The sequence below is a fragment of the Aquila chrysaetos genome, chromosome 15, assembly GCF_900496995.4.
Source record: "Aquila chrysaetos chrysaetos chromosome 15, bAquChr1.4, whole genome shotgun sequence".
NCBI lineage: Eukaryota > Metazoa > Chordata > Aves > Accipitriformes > Accipitridae > Aquila > Aquila chrysaetos.
Window position 1 is genome coordinate 2,888,294 of NC_044018.1, and position 21,604 is coordinate 2,909,897.

The 21,604-nt window shown below is 38.1% G+C and overlaps 1 protein-coding gene across 6 annotated transcripts in view; it reads left to right on the top strand.

The window, feature by feature from the left end:
* MSRA (methionine sulfoxide reductase A) overlaps nt 1-21,604 on the top strand; it is a 288,566-nt gene that overhangs the window by 120,182 nt on the left and 146,780 nt on the right. For all 6 annotated transcript variants that reach the window (XM_030037338.2, XM_030037340.2, XM_030037341.2 and 3 more), the window contains exon 3: nt 18,834-18,953. In XM_030037338.2, the coding sequence (XP_029893198.1) occupies nt 18,834-18,953 (120 nt within the window). The remainder of the gene's footprint in view (nt 1-18,833; nt 18,954-21,604) is intronic.

A 21,604-nucleotide genomic window follows, 5' to 3' on the forward strand; every position in this document is an offset into this window, starting at 1 on the left:
ATGAAGAATTTAGCTTTGTGTGGATTTCCACTTAGAGTGTGTATTGCACATTAGTGAAGATCCAGAGGCTTTTAAAAGTAAATCAGATCGCAGCTTTTAAGTGAACATCATTCACCTTAAAACAGCCATTTAATTATGTTTTGGGGACTTGCTCACTGAAATGAGTAGAAGAGACATAGTTAATTTTCACGGGTTTTGGGATAAGGCTCAGTGATCTCCAATGGCAGGAATTGTCTTTAACATACCTTTTATTTTTTATGCAAAAAGCCAGCAAGAGCACCTAGATTACTTTAGCAATGCAAAAGCCTTGCAGAGAAGTAATTTCTTGCCAATGATAAATAGGGATATATCAGTGACTAGGATGAACATATGCTTGGCATCATTCTGAGTTGGTTTAAGTTTGAAATAGAAGTAAATTATCCTGTTAATGACTAGAGGCTGCCCTCATCAGATTTATGCTGCTTTGCAGGAGATATATGTGTGTGTGTGTTTATGTGCTGGGATATACACACATACACATTTACCATCAGCATTTATCCTTTGATTCCTGTTAATAAAGCACAGAGCATGGTGACATAGCATAAAACATACAGAACGGTGATGATTTATTCTATTCAGCCACAAAAAATGTGGTGCTAATTGTCAGTAGTTACAACAGCAGAGAAAAAAAAATAAGGAGGTTTTTGGAGGGATAAAATTGTGTTGTTTTGATAATTTTAGACATACCGTGACATTCACAAAGTATTGTCAGTGCATCTTACAGCTCCTAATGGATTTATCTTTACAAGACTGCTGTCACAGACTGACAATATTAGAACTGGGGATGTGAGACCAAGAAAATGGGATCCTATATTAAAAAATATGGATTACTTATTATTGGGTTATTCCATCTGGGATAATTTAGAGTGATTTTCCTGATTTTCAGGAGTTTTTCTCACCTGATGAAGTTACAGGTGATCTCAAAAAATATATCATTAGATATCTGGCTTAAAATCGAAGGTACAAAAATCTTCATCTACTTTTAAAATACTTGCTCAGAAATGCTCCTGAAGCTTGGGGGAGTCAACTGGAATCTTTATATTGATCTCATTGGTGCTTTCAACTCATCGGGCTGGAATTAATCTCAATAGATTTCAGGTATGTAATGTAAAGTGGTCGTCAAGAATTTCTCCCTAGTCAGAGAAAACACATTTGGAGGTCAGTTCATAACGGCTGTCTCAGAAAGGAATAAATCACCCTCCGTAGGTGCCTTGTACTGTCAAACACTGTCTAAACAACTAGCTTAGACTAGGGGGAATTGATTTGTTTGCATAAATACGTTGCAAATGTTTTCTGCCATCTAAGGTGTTCTAGGGCATTTGAGACGTCCACAGGCGGCTGGCAGGGATGATACAGGTCTCACAGGAGAGCCATACTCTTCTGAACTAGGAGATGAAAGCCTGGTAGGTTTATGCAGGACGTCCCAAATGATATTAGATACCTTTGTTTAGGGATTCCATGTGCAGATAAATGTAAGTGTAATATGTATGTGAAATTGTCCTTGGCATCCAGCTTTCAAGGACACAGGTCTACCTTTTGTCATATGTGCCACTCTTATGCCAATCCTATGCAGAATTGCTGCATAAGGCATCTCTGGTGACACCAGATGCCTGTAGTTATGCATCGGTACTGAACCCTCGATCCTCACTGACCGTCATGGGAGCTTGGACACCTTTTGTCCCATCTGAACACCTATTTGTAGAGATCTAAATGTAGTTGTTCAAGTCTGCATGCTGAAGCACACCCTAGAGGTCTCTATTTCAAGTGCCTGTGGTTAGCTGGGAAGAATCGCTTCTAGAGTATTTCTCACAGAATCCCTTACATCCCAGTATATGCCAGGTACATTATTTACCCTTGTATTTAGGGTAATGCCCACATTATTAGATTATTTTCAGTGGCAGTCTATGCTGGCAGGTACAGGCTCTCTGCTTTTTCTGGGTGACACACACAAGTCTTTTGTCTTTAGAAGAGAGTGAAAACTCCACCCTTTAAGAGGGTCAGACAGCATTTTGTTCCACATTTTTCTTCTAGAATACCACCTGACTTTGCTGTCTGTGCAGGACACACTTTAGAAATGAAGGAAAAAATGCACTTCAGCAGCTACAAGGAAGAAATAATATGATCAGTTTTTCAAATAAGATAAGAACTAATCACAATAAAAATCTGATTTGAGTTGAACTGTAAGTAATTTTGAAACAGCCGTAGTTATTTGTTTGTGAGCCAGGGAAAACAGCATGCAATATGTCAGGCTTTGAGATAAAATTTATTGGTGTGTCATTGGCTTAAATCCAACATTATGCTCATAAATAATATAATCCTAGTGTGACACATTTCTGCTTGAACCTTGACTGAAAATTATTGAGAATCATGTTATGAATTATGTAGTAGCAGTCACGCATTCAAGTCAAAAGGATATAACTTGAGTGAAATGCTGAAATGTATTTGTAATTAGGTACACTATCTAAAGATGCATAGTTGCAGAAAGGGTGAGGTGTCTTTCTGTGTATCCAAAGGTATGACATGGAGCCTCACTGCAGACTCAGGCTAATGGTCATTCAGCTTTTATTGACTCATTCTTCTGGGATGGAAAGTCTGATGTGGTTGAATGTTGTTGTCATCTGTATCACTCTCTTCTATGCTATTAGCACCGTCTTTTGTCTCTTAATTTGTACTAGCTCAATATGACCCAAGGCTCCAGACAAACCTTGACAATAATATACAGTCCAACTGCACAGCAGGATGGGAGTGTTATTCAGTGGAATGTGCCTGACAAGCCAAGAGAGGACAAATGTAGGGGTTTAAGCATCAAAATGGTTATACTCAGACTCATCAAGTGTGATGGTGTTTATCCCTGTGGCAGACAAAGAGATTATCAATTGCTTTGCTTTCTGGAGGCCAATAAACCCAAGATCATTTTACTGTGCTGCTACATTAAAGATCTGGACATGTTTTTTAGATGTCGAAGGACTTTTCGTAGCTAACATAGTCCCTCTTCAAACCATTGTGTAGTGTGCTGCTTGGGTGTAGTGGTTATTTCTAGTCTACTACAGAAATCCACACCTGGGTTCTTCTCTTTTTTTTTTGTCCTTACTGTATGCATATGACTTTGTTCCCAGTCTATCTTCTGGAGAGAACCAGTTGGCTCCCTTTGAGATGAAACCTGCATGTGGTTCTGGGGATAGTTCATCCTGGTCTACACTATCCTGCAATAATCTCCTGGCAGGCCTTGTACCCTCAAATGTCCTGATGTGCTCTCACGTCATGCCCCAATGCATGCAGCCCCCACCCTGGGTCTTACGCTATAGAAGCGCCTCTTTTAACAGACCGACACTGATTTGAAACAAAAGCCTAAGCTGAGAAAATGTATGTGCACACAACACCAATTATGCCTTAGGTGAAATGTGGTTTGCATGGTAAATGGAAGAACAAGGTTGTTGACCATGTTTCCCATCTCAGAGCTTTATCTTTTCTTAAATTTCCTAGATCTCATGCCACGGTATTTCCTGAAAACAGGGAACAGCAGTGTTGCATGAATAAATGAAGCCAGGCCATGAACCACCTGTGGTACAGATCTATTCAGCCAACTGGAGCTGACTATAGTGTGAGAATTTAGCATCTGTGAAGAATTCATGAATACTCCTGAATTTTACTTGTTCTAGTACTGTACCTTCAGACAAAGAAAACTGCATATAAGTGGAGACTTTTAATACAGATTTCCTCTTGCTGGCCAATATCTTCTGTATCCTTTCTTTTTGCTTTCATTGACAGACTTTTATTAGGTCACCAATTCCTTGGTGCATGTGACAGGGCCAAAATTTGTATTTTTATAATATATGCTTATAATTGCATTTTTTATATCTTCAGTTAAAATATCGCCACTTCCCTAATTTTAAAACTAATCTTGATCCCTGCCAGTTGTTTGTTCCAGACTACAATTATTTACGCTTTACAATGCTATAGACCAAACCCAAGGGTAATCAAAGATGTTTGTAGCCTTGAGGCAGTTTTTGCTTTAACAGACTTATTGACTCTATACAAATATTATCCCAAGAATTCAAGGTACTGTGTGGATCCAAAATGTTTTGGAGCATGTGCTGGATCTTACAGAAGGGCTATGTTGTTTGGAACCTGAGGCTATAAGAGTCTCTCAGATCTCAACCAGTTGTGTTGTCCCTGGCTGCAGCCTGCTGTGAGTCGAAGGCACTTTGCTGATGACTCCATCAGTCATATTTTGCCCCCAAACTCCTTTCTTATACACAGTTTTAGGAGGAGGGTAATATATGGATTTTAACTGATTCCTAAGTATGCAATTCCTTTCCCTGTTGATGCGTGTTGTTGGAAAGTGGAATAGGAATGGAAAAGAGAACAAAACAGTAGTCATCATTATGGCAGTGTATAAACCCATGGTTTTTCCATGTGGTGAATACTGTATGCATTTGTGCACCACTCAGGTCAAAAGAGATGTAGCAGAACTGAAAAAGGTTCAGGGGGCAAAAAGGGTGATCGGAAGTATGGAGCATCTTCTACACAAGGAACGACAGGGTACACTAGGACTATTCAATGTGAAAAGAGATAACCTAGTGGGGTATGAGAGGTCTACAGAATAATGATAGGCATGGGGAATGTAAAAGGGAATTGATTTTGCAGAATATCTCCCCTTATAAGAAGTAGAGGCCAGAAGAACGGATGCAAGTAGGAGCCAGTTTCAAAATAAATCAGAAAAGCTGGAATAAAATAAGAAACTGTTGGTCTCCTTGCCAAAGGATTTTCTGCATACAGAAGATTTCTCAGGTTGAAATGGGGCCAGGAGAAATAGCTGGAAGAGAGATCCACTGAGAGTTATTCAAACCACAGCAGGCTCAGGAAATCCTGCAAAAGTCAGAGACTAGGACTGGCAGGTATCGTGTGTATTTGTCCTTTTCTTACTCTTCCCTGAGTGCCTGCTGTTGTCAACTGTGAGATGGATCCCTATTATGCCATATACTGCATGTCATAGGTCTCATATATCATGTGTGTATATCACCGATCATATCACATCGACTGCTTTTCTATTATTAATTAATTAAACCTTTGGGGAGTCGCATAGCTAGAACCTGTGTGCTGATTTGAAAGTACAGGAGTTGTTGTTGAAAATTGTGTTGAAAACCATGCAAATGCAAGCCACAGTTGTCATTAGGTCCCTGTTGAGAGATTTGTAATGAGAAATAATAAATTAAAGATGCATGTAAGTTTTTCTGCTGGACAATAAAGTTGGGCAAGTTTTGCAAACTTGATATGCGTTCTAGTAATCGCACCTAAACCTGCTTTGAAGTTGTATGTCAGAAAACCCCCTAAAGCCCCCAAAGGAGGCAAAATGACTGATTGCACAGTGAATGCTGTAAAATAGACAACAGCTCTTTCTGGATGCACGTCTAGCTTGGCATGGATATGAGAGATGTCTCTGCGCTTGGAAAGCGGGTGGGCTGAAGGCAGAGCATAAAGGGACCACTTACTGCTTCCACCCTGGGGCAGCACAGCTCTGTCTCTGTGACTGCGGTACCCGACTTACCCAAGCCTGGTTGGATAGCTACAGTTATCCAAAATACATTCGTACAAAGATCTCTGACCATGGTTTGTATAAGCTAATTTATTATCCGCTTCAATGTTCACTCTGGTGCATCTCAGGCTTGTCTGTCATGTATCACTGTTGACTACTGCATTACTCAGAAATGCAGTAGTCAGAAGTGATACAAATTGCGTTGCTTTTTTAAAAATTTTAATAGTTGCTGATTCAAAACCTGTGAAGAAAGAGAAAAACTTTGCTGTATACAAAAATAAGTGTATCTTTGCTTGTTCAAAGAGTTGCTGTACAACAGCCACATCCAACTTCATGGTAAAGACGGGAATTTCCACCTTAGACGGCTGCTGTGCAGCTGTCATGGTGCTTCTTTAATGAACGACAGTGCGTATGTCTATTGCACATTACAAGGCTCTCCCAAAAGCCAGCTTCAAGGATAGAGAGGCTATTTATTTAAGCAAGAGCATGCTACACCAGCCCTTAAAACAGCCGGAGGCTGTATGCCTCATGGTGCCCTCTAGCTTAATATTCTGCCAACCACAGCCAGAGAAGAGAGCACAGGACGTTCAGAGGATGTCTAAGAAAACCACGGGGTTGCAGAGGGAGCAGGCCATGGACTTCGCTGTGTGTAATGGCAATTCCTTTGCCGAGCCATCAATGCAGTGCAGACGCTCTGCCTCAGCATTTATTATAGTTACTTTATTTTCAACAGTGACATACCATGTTTTTTGGGAATGAGTGCATGTCAACTACTGCATAAATGGTAAATGACTAACAACATATCTATTTGGCCTCTGTCTGTTCCTCTGGATATAAATTAGTTTTTCTATAATAATCTTCTCTAGTATTTTCTGGAGTAATTCTCTTTTTGGGGGTGGGTAAGAAAGAGTTATTCTCTTTTGCGAGTAAGAACATACCATAATTTTACTGGTTACTAACAGATGAGAAAATAACTCTTGGAAATTCTATATTTCCATTAAGGACAGCTGTGGTTCAAAATAGATTAATTTTAATGATCTTCTAGGTACACTTAGAAGGCATTTATTAGTTTGGGCTAGAAGGCATTATTAGTTTGGGCTTTTATTGGAAAAAGGTTAAGGGTATGTTTCTGTGGAGCTGGGGAAAGGAGGACTAAAGGGCTGCTTGTTGAATTGGCTTGCTATTTGAATGTAATTATTTTTTGCTCCTGAGCAATTATAGATTGTAACTTTAAATAATTGTCAGGGTGCCTACAGCTTTCTATTGTTGTCTAAAATCTAAGGTTATAAATAAAATAAGTAATATGAGTTTACTTTTTCTGAATGTGTCTATGGCAGTTAATTTAACTTAGCAATAGGTATCAAAAAAGGAAAGAAAAGGCAAGATTTCTATTCCTTGCAGTAAACAGACTTTGTAAACAAGTTATTATTTTCTGCAGAATAGCCCTAAAAGTGATTCTTATTTTGCTGGTAACAAAATGTTTGTGGTGCTTTGCTTTTATAATAGTAGAATATATTTTGTTTAGCTTCTGTATATTTCAAGCTCCCTAAGGTTGCCAAGTGATTAGAGAGATTTTCACAAGACAAGGGTAAGGCTTTGCTATTATTGCAGAGATGAATTTATATGAAAGATACTGTTTCAAGAGAATCAAATGGATTACACAGCCATGATGACATCTCTTATTTTATGTGTACATCAAGTTCTACTTGAGTAGCAGAGCCCTAAAGTGTGTCAAATGACCGAAGATGATCTAAAATGAATCTCTGCAAAGTGTTGGAATGTTTAGAGCAAAGGAAGATCACAAAATGATTTGAAAGCCTCAAATCAATGACTGAACTAAAGATGTGATGCTTTGCAATGAAGCAAATAATCAGGTTGATGATAGGACCATGTAGCTCTATCTCAATCTTTTTCACATATTATTGTACCAGTGGTCCTTTTTATCCCTAACAGACTTTTGAAAGGTAATATATTAAGAAACTACTCCCTTCTTCAAAGGTGATAGAAGAGTGGCTAGACTGAATTTATCTGTGCAGAAGTTGGCATAATTTATTCTTTATTGACTGTATCCTTGGATATTCTACTGTGTTAATTCAGATTAAGATTTGGTTCCATTTTTTGGGGCACTTCAGAGGTGTGCAAAGATCTTCTGATGCTTTTATTAATACTCATCATATTTTCATTGATCCAATAGTTTATTTTGTAAGAGAAATTAAAGAGCATAAATAGTTAAAGGAGTCAGAATTTTGACCATAAACTCTGAGGTTTGTCTCTGTGTCCTTGGGACACTTCAATCATCATCTTTGTGGCCAAGAAACATCAGGTCCCTACAGTACTTATTAAGACTCCTCTTTAATCAATTAGACATGAAAGGCATGCAATTTTAATCCAAATATGTTGCACTTAAGGACTGATTGTACTTACTCTGTGAATAGCACTTCTTTTCTGCAGGTCATATCAATTTTTGGTGCAATATGGCTTTGTACGTGATTCAGTTGTTCATGGAAAATGATACCCAATTGTTCCCAGCCATGAGCATTCACTCAGTTGCATTCCCAAATCCCCAAACATTAAAGAAAACAGTGTTTATTGGTTTCCAATTCCTGAATTGTACAATTTGTGACAGTTCTCTTTCATGTTTATGGAATGTACTGATATGAATGGCCCCATAAATAGAAATCTAAACTTTTGGGGAGGTTGCAGTTTTGTTCTGCATTTGTACCCAGAACCCAGCACAATGGAATTCAAATGTGTGATGAAGGCTTTTATGTGCTGTGGTTTTGAAAATAGCAATACCACAGATGATGGAAACAAACCTCAGAGAGAAAATCTTTCACAGTCTGCTTTCAGGCTTGAATTCCCGAAGCCTCCTTCTCATCTCATTTTTCCCAGTTCTATACCTGTCTAAATATAATGGAATACTTATTCAATGCCAAGTAAACAGAATTAGTTCCATTTCATGAATGAAACTCAATCAAAGAACAAAATTAATTTTTATAAGATGGAAATTTTCAAGAGTAAGACATTGAACTTTTTGGGGGATGAATTCTTTATTTACTTGTTAAAGATTTTTGGTTTCTTTTGTCTCATGCCTAATCTCGACTGGTTCTATCCTCAGCGTAACAAATATCAAGATCACCAGTTGGTATATCTGGCTCAGCATGTTAAAGCAGTCACAATGTTCCGATATATTTTCTGTATTTTTGGAAGCAGTTCTTTATTTTGTCTTATTTTCCACATTACTATATTGCAGATATATTCCCCTGACTGAAGATGAGTAAGATGAAAGTTGCTACATTTTATCCAGATAAAGTTTTACTGCAGAATACAAACTACCAAAATACAGGAAGGAAAAAGTTAGAAAATACATAGTTTTATCAAGTGGTGTTTCTATCACCCAATAGTCATAGCATGAAAAAGAGATACTTGAAACAAAGGCCTGTTAGTTGGGATCCTTTGGTATTTTTCCAAAAGGGATTCTTTGCTTTGCTTTGGGACCACTCGTACCTCACAACTGAGTACTTAAAGTAATAATTCATAAATTATGGTTCATGTGAGGCTTAATTATTGTGTGCAAAATGCTTTGATGGTTTTGGATGAAAGGAGCTAAATACATGTGAATTAGTATTTAAGTATTTGCTTTCTAGAGGAGGCAGAAAACATGGTTCCCCAGATCCGAACGTGTGCTGCCAGGCTTCCTCCTGTGGCATATCCACACACTAGTGTCCTTTTGGGAGCTGGGAAGTAAAGCCCATGAATTTTATGTATATGCTTGGGCCTAATGAACCCTGCACGTCTTCCAACTCCTCCTAACTTTTCTCTCCTAATTAAGAAAATGCTGAGTGTGATTAATGCAGAACAAATAGATGCAGAACAGTGATTAGGAATACAGCCTGTACCCCAAGACCACGGAAGAAGGCAGAGCTGCGGAAGCGGTTGGCTTTCTTCCCTCTCGCAAGATCTAATTCTCTTCCTATTCACTTTTAGGAATGATTCACAGTGGTAGTTCTGATTATTTAGACCCAAGAAGAACTTGTGAACGGTTCAGGTGCAGCTCACAGGTGGAAGTTATGTTGCACAGTTGTCCTCCCAGCTCTGCCAGGTGGAGCTATGTGTCATGGCTACAGGGACACTCTGGTGCATCTCTCAAAGGTCAGAAAGTTTGGCCTCTGCTGCTTTTACATATTCTCCTTCCAGTGTGTGATGACAACCTTTCAGATCAGCATAAATGATTTTTTGAGTGGGCCGTATCTTCCAGTTTCTGGGAATTGAAGGCAAGAAGTTTTCCAACACAGGATTTTGATGATGGAATTTTCTTATGTGGACTCACTAGAGAACAGTTTATTGACCTTTGGGATAAAATTGGTTTGAATATTCCTGCTTATTGGGCGGGGAAGGAATACTGATGCAGTGAATAAGGCCATCTTTGAAAGTATTTTAATACACTGACTTGGGTATATCCCTGCTCTCTGCTGGTTAAGATCAAAATTACATTTAAATAGTAATATCTGAAACCTCTTGTACTATAACTGTGAAGTTCAGAGCAACTGTGGTTTGTGCCTCATTAACATTCTTGATATTGGCTTTGGATTTATTTAAATCCTGTTGATTTTTTATTATTTATAACTTGTAGCATGCTTTTACGATGGATTGAACAAACACATTTTAAGAATCATATTCTATCTCTCTATCCCTCTATTGCTTTTCCCAGTTTGAGTGCTGTTGTCTTACAGGGTTTTTCAAAAGTCATACTTATACTTATGACATGTTATGCATATTTTTTGTGCTGAAAACATGGCAGTTTTTCTCTTGACAGTAAAATATTCCTTTTCTATTATGGTAGTCTGCTTTTCCTTTTACAATAATTCTAATCTGTTGTGCAGATTTTATACAAACATACATACATACACAAACATGTGCCCACACGCACTTCGAATGTCAGCAGCTACCATACAGGCATAAATGAGTTGCCTGGGCATTTGTTAATTTGAATGAACATGAGGCTTCTGCTTCTCCTATGGAAAAAGAAGCAAACCCAACAGTTTCTCTGGGAATTCATGCAGTGTGAACAGAACACATCTTGGCAAAATGGTGAGCCAAGAAATTCCTCTTTAGTTGCTCTGTTAGGCAAACTGCATTTTAAATTTCTTGCCGAGGGCTTTGTTTGACTTGCCCCAGGCAAGCTGTTCAACATATTTATCAACCCTGTTGTAGCATTAGAGCCAACGCTTATCTAGGAAGATCATCCGCTTAATGCCATCTGTCATCAGGAGTTTTATTTCTTTCAGCTGAGCTTGTTCTCCATTTCAGTTTTTTTTATATTCCTCCCAACCATTTCTTAGTTGATTGTTTTCCAGTGATCTCAAATATTCTGTGATTGCTCAAATATTATGTGGTTGCTGCATGTTAAACCCCTAAAGACATCAATAATACAATTTTACTTTAAATCCTGATTGATAACATTAATCCTATATACATACAGATGGCTCACCAAAGTGCCCTACATCTTACAGTGTTATGTAAAAGATGATACTGCATTTCAATCTGAATCTGGAATTCTTTCCAGATACTCAATAGGAATTTGAAAAAATGCAGAACAAAGACTCTGGAGTAATTCATGCTGTGTTTTTATGTTGGTGCCTGTGAGGACGTGGCTTTGATAATTTTAGATTTTCATGTCCTTATTAACTGTTGTGTAAGTGCACAGGGAGTATGTACATGTTCAACAAAGCTGAATTCACTCACTTTTTGCATGTGATTGTGAGATACAGTTCTACTTTTGGATTTGTGTGCACAATCACAGTGAAGCCAAAGGGACCGGCATATTTCCCTGCAGAGAACAAAATTTAACTTTCTGGAAGTCTGATGCTATTGAGTTACATGAAGTCAAGAAAAATTGCTGTAACCAGGTGTACAACTACTGTGTATAGACTAGATAGAGGCTGGATTTTCTCCTGTATTGCCAGGACGTCCTGATCTCCTGATTGTCCAAACTGGGAGATCTGCTGGGTCCCACCACAGCTTCCTTGTTGCCTGTTTGCCCATCTTCTGTTTGAGGGATGAAACGTGATGGTGCCTACCAAGGTCTCATCCTGACCTTTCACGCTGAAGCCAAGGTACCCACTTCAACCTGTAAAGAACTAAAAATCAATTGTCCCCACAGTTTCAGAGCACACAGCATAAATATCTCTTTGGCTCAGTACTTAGAAATATCAGTACTTGGACTGACTTCAGTCAATCAGCTGTACCAACTGCTCGACACAATTTTTTAAAGAGAAAAACGCCAATCACACTCAGTTAGTATTTGGCGGAAATGTATGAAATGAGCATTATTATATAGGTATATAACTTGAGGTTCAATTTATTCCTTCCAACTGGGGAAAAAATTCATTTCAGTTTAAAGCAGCTGAGCATTTCCTTCTCCAGATTTTATAGAGGTAACTAAGTAAATCGTATTCAAAATTTGGGCCAAGTCCTATACTGGCCAAGAGAAGCAGGGATACTGGCAGCTGTGTCTTCAGCTCCCAGGGAGATGCTGGCTAGAGCAAGATGCATTGAGGTAGGCCGGTGGGATGTACTGTTGGCTGTCCTTTACTGCTTCAATGTATAGGAGCAGCCTGTGCCCCCAGCTACTTTTGGCTGGGTACTGTAGAATTTGAGCAGCTGGCAGAATCATTGCTTCTAGGGTTTCAGAACATAAGCTGGCACAAGAGCCGGTCTCCTCCGTCTAGTGTGCTCCCGAGCTTTGGATAGATCCTGTCCCCCTACTTACTCTGATCTGGGGTTAGGGAAGAGGTTTCCAGGGCACGTTGCTCTTTGTTCTCTCAACATACCAGCATGGTTTATTTTTCTGAGTATATATTTAAAACTGACATTTTCCCCTACTTAGTGGAATCATACATTCTAAAATCCTGTTAACAGAAGGAGGAGCAGGATCCATATCCTTTGCAGTTCATCTTCTGCAGCGAAGCATTGCTATCAGCCTGGCACTGAAACAGCTTCTTAATCTGCTGCATGGAAAAGTGCCTTGAAGTGTGGGTGTAGGGATTGCAGGCGGTGGGCCAGAAAAGACTTGGCATTCCAATGAAATAATGCATTCATTCTGCAGAATATGACAAAAAGAGTCTTCTGGATGTCCTGTTGGGCTGCTGGGAGGGCAGGGGAGAGAGAATGCTTGTAAATAAAGCTGGCAGGAGCGAAAGGTCGTTGGGTAGTCAGGCAGAAGTCGGGTTGTGTATGCACCTGATGCCCAGTGAGAAGGATGTACCTCAAAGGTAAAGGACAAAGGTATTGAAAAAAATGGTCCACGAATGAAAATACCATATATATGTACAAGTTTTAGAGAAATTATGAAAATTATCCAGTATATAAAAACAATGCACCTGCTGTGAGTTTCTTTAAATGGAAAGCTGAGAGTCCCTGACGCATCAGCCTCCTTTAGCAACTATGGAGCTCAGAACTTAATAGACTTTAATTAGTACAGAATGGGTGCATCTTGTGAGGTTTTAGTTTGGATCAGGAATACCATCTGATGCAAATTTACTGCTTCTGCTGATTTACATAATGGAATCATGAATAGGAATTTACATCAGGGAACCTGCATGGAAACCAAGTGTTATTCAAAGATGTGATAGGAACAGACATTGGAGAAGGCGAGTAAAGGTTACCTTTGCAGGATCACGCAGTTTCTTGTAGGAGTGGAGAACATGTCTTGAACGTTGCATAATTTTCAAACAAGTTTTCCAATCTGTTTTTTTGGTTCTGTGTGGTGGCTATTGCATGCAGTACACAAAATAAAGACTCTAACAATATTACAAGCTACCAACATTATTATGAGGATAGATAACTTTGTAATTAGTGGTTTTGCTTAGGATTCATCTAGCTTATGCTGCAGCATAGACTTCTACAACTGAGCTAGTCACGCTAGGCTCTTTTTATAGTTGTGGGAGAGAAATAGGCAACTTTCAGACACAAATCACTGTATTTTGGGGGATTTGATTCAACTACAGGTTCAGAGACTTTCAGGTTTTTGTAATGTCTGCATATGGCGTATGCGCTTGTTTCTCTTGCCTTAAAATATGCAAACAGTTACATTTGAGATGTCCAGGAGCATTTTGCCTGGCCTCAGGATGCCTTTCAAGAAAGGCACATGTCTCACCTGAGTCCTGTGTAATTTATGTCAGACTTGTGTAGATAGATGTCTTGGATATCCTAAGGCATCTCAAATGACCCTGAATGTCTCCATTTAGGCAAATAAATTAATCCCTGAATGTATGAGCTCCTGTTGCAGTCAATGGAGACCTAGTCAATATGGTTAACGTAATCTTTAAAGCTATTCATCCCACTAGAAAGTAAACACCTGGGGTTCAGTTCTGCTCAGTTTATCTCTGTGAATATTTCAAAATTATTACAGATTACCTTTAACAATGGGATGCTTATCTCTCTTATCAGAGTAACACTTTGCTTTCATTATTTTAGAAAAATACTTCAGTTTACACTAACTATTTTTTACAAATATGCAAATGATCTGGGTTGCCTATGGAAACACATGTTCCTGGGCTGGGCGTAAGGCTGTGTACAAAAAGAGTTGTTCAGAAGATATATATGTGTATGGATATATAAAGAGAATAGTTTGAGAAAATGGATGTGAGTGCTAGAAAGGAATGGGGGTACTAGCATTTATTCCCAAATTGTATGATTAATATTGTTTATAGGGATGAATGAACCTTTAAAGATTGCCATTTGAATCTGTTTGGTTTTGATGTTCAAAAGCAAAAAATCTTTAAATACCTTTTGAAATTCCAATTAAGAGCCAGTCAAAACCTATCACTAAAAGAATAGGTTTTGTTTTACAAATTAGCAATTAAAAAGTGACAAATATCTTCAATGCTTAAACACTGTTCTGCAATACCCATTATGTTCAAATAATACTTTTTCTGGGAACATGGGTATGTTTCCCAGTATTTCCTTTTTTTTTCTTTCCTTTAGGAATGCCTCCGGAAGCTGTCTAATTCTAAAGCTGCACTCACTTCACCAGTACTGGGGATTATGCAAATTATTTCATGAATAGTTTAAAATCACATTCTTTTTTCTAGTTTCAAATTATAATACGGGTGGCTTATTTTGCTTTTATGGTTTTTTTCTACTGGTTTTTACTGTTTTTTCCTCTGAGTTTTATTTACTTATTTAATTTACTTATTTTATTTATTTATTTATTTAGTTTTCTTACTAGAGTAGTAATAATTAGTGGCAGTAAACTTTTTTGTACTACAAGAGCATGTAAAGTCTTGAACTGAGATTATTTCCCTATTTCAGTAATCGTTGTTCATGTTAAACATGGCTTAAGGCAGCCAGTGGTCTGAAGAACAGGAATTCCATGAGCTGATGTGTCTTAACACTGGAATATTATGTGAGGTTTTATTGTTAATATTTCTGTCCTTGTGACAATTTCTCTGTAGACCGTGGCACCACTTTAGCAGAATAACAAACATCAACCGCTGAATGTATTAACACTGTGGAAAGCAATTTATTATTTCATTGTTGTAAATTATGTCCCTTTACTAGCAGGTTCTTTTATTATGACAAAGATTTCAATTTTATCTATTCTCGTGGATGTGAGGATTTATTGTTTGTGCAAGGTGCCAGCGTACTTGAGAAATGATGAGACTAGTTCACGAAGAGAATAAAATGTCTGTCTCTCAGAGGAAGGAGGGCAGAATGAATTCAGACATAAACTGGAAGAAGAAAAAGTGAAAGAAACCATGATAAGGATGTAGGTCACTAGGTCAAATCAACAGGTCAGAGAGGTCTATCAATGAGAGAATCCTAAATAATAGTTATTGATCAAGGAGGGTCAGCGACCACTACCCTGATGATCAGTAATTTCGGACAGTGCAGTTAGGGATTTATTGAGCATTAAAATTCTTGAAATAAATAGGAAAAGAATGAGCATTTCTACTTTGTATTTGAAGCTGGGCCTATATCTGAACTCAAATCTGAATTTGGATGGTGTCCTTAATTTTGGGTTACTCATTTGCACTCAGGTGTAGGCCTGGGAGTATGTTGTGGGAAAAATTTTGAGTCTGTACTATTCCTTGGCATAGATGAAACAGCTCATTCACCACCCCTCAACATGGTCCAGCCAACATTAGTTTGATAAATTGGCTACAGAGTCCTTTCTGCAAGGGTCTCGGTGTCACCTGCAGCAGACGGAGCTATCGTTTTAGGCAGCTGGAACTCAAAACTTCCCTTATAATATTAAGGATGCACAGCACTGAAGTATTAGTGTTGGGCTGAAGTTTGTTTTCTGTGCTTCGCATACAGATACAGACTTAGGATCTAACAAACAACCCATGAAACAAATTAAAAGCACCCTTGGAAGCAATCTAATACAACCTAAGTCTGCCCACTTCTATGTGAGTTCCAAAGTCCTGTTCTGCTCTCTGCCTAAATGCAACCACCAGAAAGCTACTGAAAGGTGCCTTTTTTTTCAGGACAAAATGTTTGGGTGAATGCTGTCATGGGAAGTAGAGAAGAACCTAATGAATTCCGAGACCATCAAGTTTAGTCAGTCCTAAAAAATAACCAGAATAACTGGGCAGTGTGTGTAGTTAAATATCTAAATTTAAGATAGATGAGATTTAAGTGGATCCTGCCTCCTTCTTTTGGGGTTGCATATCTAAATACAAAATTTTCTTTTGTTGACAGAGTAAATTAGGATTATCAGAAGGAAAAAAGTCTGTCAGAGCAGACTGGATAGCTATGGAAAAGCTGTGTTCCTAACTTTTCACTATCTTACAATGGAATGGAAATACCTTTTTTTGGAAGCTGTGATAGACTTGGTATTCAATAGGCCTTTCACATAATTAAACTGTTGTCCCAGTCATGATTTTTGAAAATTATGTTTTCTTTTCTGTGTTGACTTTAGCAAAATCAGATGCACTTTTCGAATACATTCTTCATCACAGTCGAATTCTGTAATGCCTCCAAAGTGTCCTCATGGATAAAGCAGTTTGAAGGCGTAGTCAAGGTTTAGCTACATCTCTAAGGCTGGGGATGAGGAGTAAAGAACTGCAGACAGGAATGATGAAGCTCAAGGGTTTTATTTTAACAGAAATTTGCCCTCCTACCCCAAGCTGTGTATGCTTGTGTTTGCTTCTGAACTTTGTTACCATATGCCTGTTCAGTGTAAAAAAGTACAGAATTTGCGTACCCTCCATGTTAAAGTACTGTTAATGAGCATTGCCTACATGCTTCACATCACTCAAATGTACTGCGATGGGAATTTTGGCAGGATGCATGTGGTATTTTTACAAGGAACTTGCAGACATACCTGTGTTCACATGCAGTTTTACATGTACATATGAGAAACATGGATAGAAATATACTTCTAAGCAATTATTTGGTTAAAGCCTCAAAGGCTGTGTCTAAACTATGTGTTCAAAGGCTGTCTTCACAATGGACCAAGGAGCACTTCCCAGCTCATTGCTCTAGGCTCCGTCTCATCTGTGACCCGACTGTTGGGATGAGACATGGGCATGCACTGTCCCCCCTTATACATGCTCTGACTTCTGTGGGAAGGAAGCCTGAGCATCAGGGATTGCTGACGTTCGTTCTCCAGTTATGCTCTTGATTTGGACAACGATGGGACCACAGCTGCCGTTGGTTCTGTGCAACATAGGCAGAGTGGTGTGTAAAAGCTGTCTCACCCTACATCAATTGACTAGACCTAGGGGCGTAATTACTGGAGAACTTCTCAGACTTACCTGAGGTAAAATAGTGACATTAGGTACAGAAATACACCCTAGTTTAAATCGCCATTAGATAGGTGATGTGTGAGTGCCTGGAAAATTTCTGAAATAAGAGTTCTTGATTGTTCTTTCTGCAAAACTGGGAGGGAATTTCACGAGAGGTCCTACAGCAGTTTGCCACCAGCCTAATTTAGCTGAGGAACCCAAGTCTAATAGCCATAGCTATCTCTGTAGTCAAGGGAGAATTACTATAATTTGATCAGCTTTTTATCTCTTCTGTGGGCTGAATTGTCCTCAGGAGATGCCTGCCTCTTTCCATGGTCTCCAGGAGCAGGCTAGGCTCCTAATTTATATGGCTTGCTTGAGCACCTGAATTAGAAGGAGAAATTTGGGTCATCACTTCCGTAATTTTTGGTGCATTATAACTTTAATTTGAAGTTAAGCTCTGAAGTTTCAGAGAAAGAATGTGACTTTGTGAGCCATCATAGTTGATAGAAGGGACTGCTTTGTTCTTCTAGTTGTACTTTGAAGGAACATTTCTGTAATTTTTTAACCTGTCATATCTGCAGTGTTATCAATAGAAAACCCATTATGTATCATTGATTTCTAAGTGTATTTAATATTTAGCTTATTTTTTAGTGCCTTTTATTTCAGATGTTTTAGTAAGGGAATAATAAAAGGAAGTATGTTACCACTGAAAGAGAAAATACATCGCCCATAATCAGGGATAAGCTAAACAATGCTAGAGTGTGCATGACAAGTTTCAGCTTTAGAGAGTCCTCCAAATTGTAGCTAACATCTCTTAACTATGTGAGCCATCAGAGAATTGTGAATGTTAGTGTTGTTTGTTCCTTCCCCCTGGCTTTCATACAATGTGCTTGATTCCTATTGCCAGGAGACTTTTGCTAATTTACACCTGTTGACAGTCTGATGTCCTTTGATAATTGGCCATGTGGGTGAATGACTACCAGAATTTTGTCTGAACATCAAATATCTGCATGCATAAATTGTTAAACTAAAGCATTTTTCCTCCTGTATAGCATATAATTTAATCCATTATTACTGCCACCTTTAAAGACTGCATATGCCTGAAAGCAGAAAATTAAATAACTGTTTGCCGTTAATACAAATTATTGTGTTTTGACAGCTTGCTAATCAACTGAAGTAAAAATGATGCTGTACAAATAGCGCAATTGCCTTTTAAGTAACTTTTTTTTTTATGGGCATGAGAATTCCCCTTCTTTGGGCCTTTGAACCCTTACAGGATTTGTCTGCTGTGATATGTTAATGTTCAGAAGCATAAATAAAGCTTTATTTGAGTTGTGCTCTGATGCAGAATGGATTTTTCAGTATAGTTACTCTATGCATAATCTTGGGAAATATTTGACCATCATGTGCTGGTTATAGATGTTACTTCCACTATGGACTGTATCAATTAATGTGCAAATGAGTGATTTAGTATTGAAGGAGGTTTTGACATAACAATATGTACTTTATGCAATATTCAGGTATGGGCTGTTTCTGGGGAGCTGAGAGGAAGTTTTGGAGACAGAAGGGAGTCTATTCCACTCAAGTGGGTTATGCAGGAGGGTATACCCCAAATCCTACCTACAAAGAGGTCTGTTCAGGTAAGTCTTTCTCTTTGTTTTTTAAGGGTTGTGAGTAGAATTGTGTCGGATTATGAGTGACAATGAAGGGTAAAATGAGTGACTGCAGCCACTAAAAAAGATTTGGTGTTTAGACAACCTTGGTATTGGCCTTGCATCTTAAACTGTAATGGAATCTATTGTGTGTCCATCCCATTGTTATCTCCTAATAATTAATGAGTTAATGTATGTACAAATATTCTGAGGAAAAATAAAAAATTATTTCTTCAGGAAGTTAATTCTGTTTCAAACTATGCAAATGTGTTCCTGAGAAAAAGCATGAGTTTTGATTTTACTTTTGTCTGTATCTGAGTATGAACAAAAATCAGAAAGCACACATTCTTTCTTTTTCTTTCCATATAACCAAGAGGTTGTATAGAGGAGTCTAAATTTCTCATTTGCGCTATTATTAATAATTTGCTAAATTTTTATACAGTTCAATGCACAGCATCCTATCATTTCCATGCCAAACCCTTGCATTTATTTTTCATTGCAGTCTTACACTAATCCTTCTATAGTACTAATAACCCAATACAGTTCCTTTCTGTGATCTAAAACATAGAACCACTGGCAGCCAACTGACTAATGTTGCTGTTAAAGCAAATTCTTGCTTTCCTATACTTGCTGGTGGAGAACAGCTTGGAGGTTTTCTTTTGGTTTATTTTCTTGTTAACACTTTTTATGCCAAATGCTGAAGTTGATATACTGTTCTCCCTGACAATCTGTCACAGAGGCTTGATAGAAAGAGTGTAAAAAGTTCAGTGGCACAAACAAATAACGGACACTTTAGCAACTGTGCAGAAGTGCTGCAAGGCATCCAAAAAAGCAGAAACTTTCTGGAAATAGTAAAAAATGGGAAAAGAGATGTTTTAAGGTGGTATAGAATGGAATGGAATAGAATGGAATAGAATGGAATGGAATGGAATGGAATAGAATAGAAATAGAAATAGAATAGAATAGAATAGAATAGAATAGAATAGAATAGAATAGAATAGAATATTTCAGTTGGAAGGGACCTGCAACAATCATCTAGTCCAACTGCCTGACCAATTCAGGGCTGACCAAAAGTTAAAGAAAGTTATTAGGGCATTGTCCAAATGCCTCTATTTTATAGACAATACTGTACTAATTAGAAATTGCCTATAAATGCTAAAGAAAACATATAGATTGGGGAGAATTTCCAGTGGGAAAGCTCCTAAGTGCAAAAGTTTAGTGTATAGAAAATTAAAAATATCTAGAACAAAAAAAGGGACACCATGCCTTTAGCATTAACTGATGCATAGATACCCAGAACTCCTGCAAACATAGCAATAAGAAGCTTCATCTAGGGAAGGATCAGTGATGCCTGTCTTATTTATCCAAATGATCCATTACTTCCTAATACTTCTGCACTTTTGTATTCTGTACTTTCATCATTTGCCTGCACTATCTGTAATTTTTATAAGAATATATAGTCCAAGACCTATCTGGTAATTATTGTCCACTCTGTTTAATGGCCTGGGTATTAAATAATTAGATTATTTATATAGAATAGGGATGTGCAGCACAACTTCTCTTTTCCAATGCACTCACAGTTCCAGTACACCGAGGGTAGTTATGATGGACTGTTGAGTGTTTCTCCCAAGATCCTGAGTGCTGGCTGTTGGCCAGGGGGAGATGTGAACACAGGACAAGATGATGTATCCAGGGAAGTAAAAAAAAGGTACCATCTCTTTCAATTCTGTGCAGTATAGGCTGGTTTTATATTTCAGAATAGCTCCATAGTGTTTTAAGCTTTGCGTTTGATTGAGATACTTTGAAAGCTTTTTGTAGCTACTTTATGTGTTGTATTTCATCAATAGTGAACAAAAATAAAAAAGATAATTGAATAATAAGAATCCTGGAATAAAGAAATGGGAAAAATCTTTGAAATCTATTTTCTGATAGTTTTTTTAGTTAGATTTGTAGCGCAAAAACACAGCTGAGGTTATTTTTCTAGTGCTTGTTTTTATACAGATTTGCATTGTGGATGTTTATATGCCTCCAGATGCTGGACACTAGAGGATTTTTGCTCAGAGATATCCGGAAGCATAAGCACATATTTCATAGCCTTGTCTGTGTGAACATAAATGGGATGTGTATGTGCAACACACTTCTGCTCCTAGTTGTGCAGCTGAGCTGAGTTGGAGAATTTACTGATTTCTGCATGCTATTTTTTTCCTACTTAGCTTCCTCTAGCTCTATTTTATTCTGACTTTATTCTGATCTTTTTTTTGGCGCTTTTTTTTCATCTTTGAACATACTTTTTGGAAGTCTTTTTAAAGAGAGCTCTCACAAGCTCCCCTAAGTTATTGCCATCTGGCTGCTCCTAGGTGCCATAGTTTTCATTGGGAAGAACAGTTCTTATGAAATAGTAGACTTCAGTTATGCACTGTGTGATTGGCACTTTCTTATTCTTCTGTTCTGGAAAGATCATCTCTATGGTAAACACTTAACAGTCATGTCCTCTAAATCCAGCTCTAGAAAGGACATCAGGGATATCTAAACAATATCCACTTGGCAAGACTTTGAGCTTTACTTTCAGCCCATGCAGTCCTGAGAATCTGTGCAGGAAGTTATTTTAGTCCAACACCTTTCTGACTACTCTGAACAAA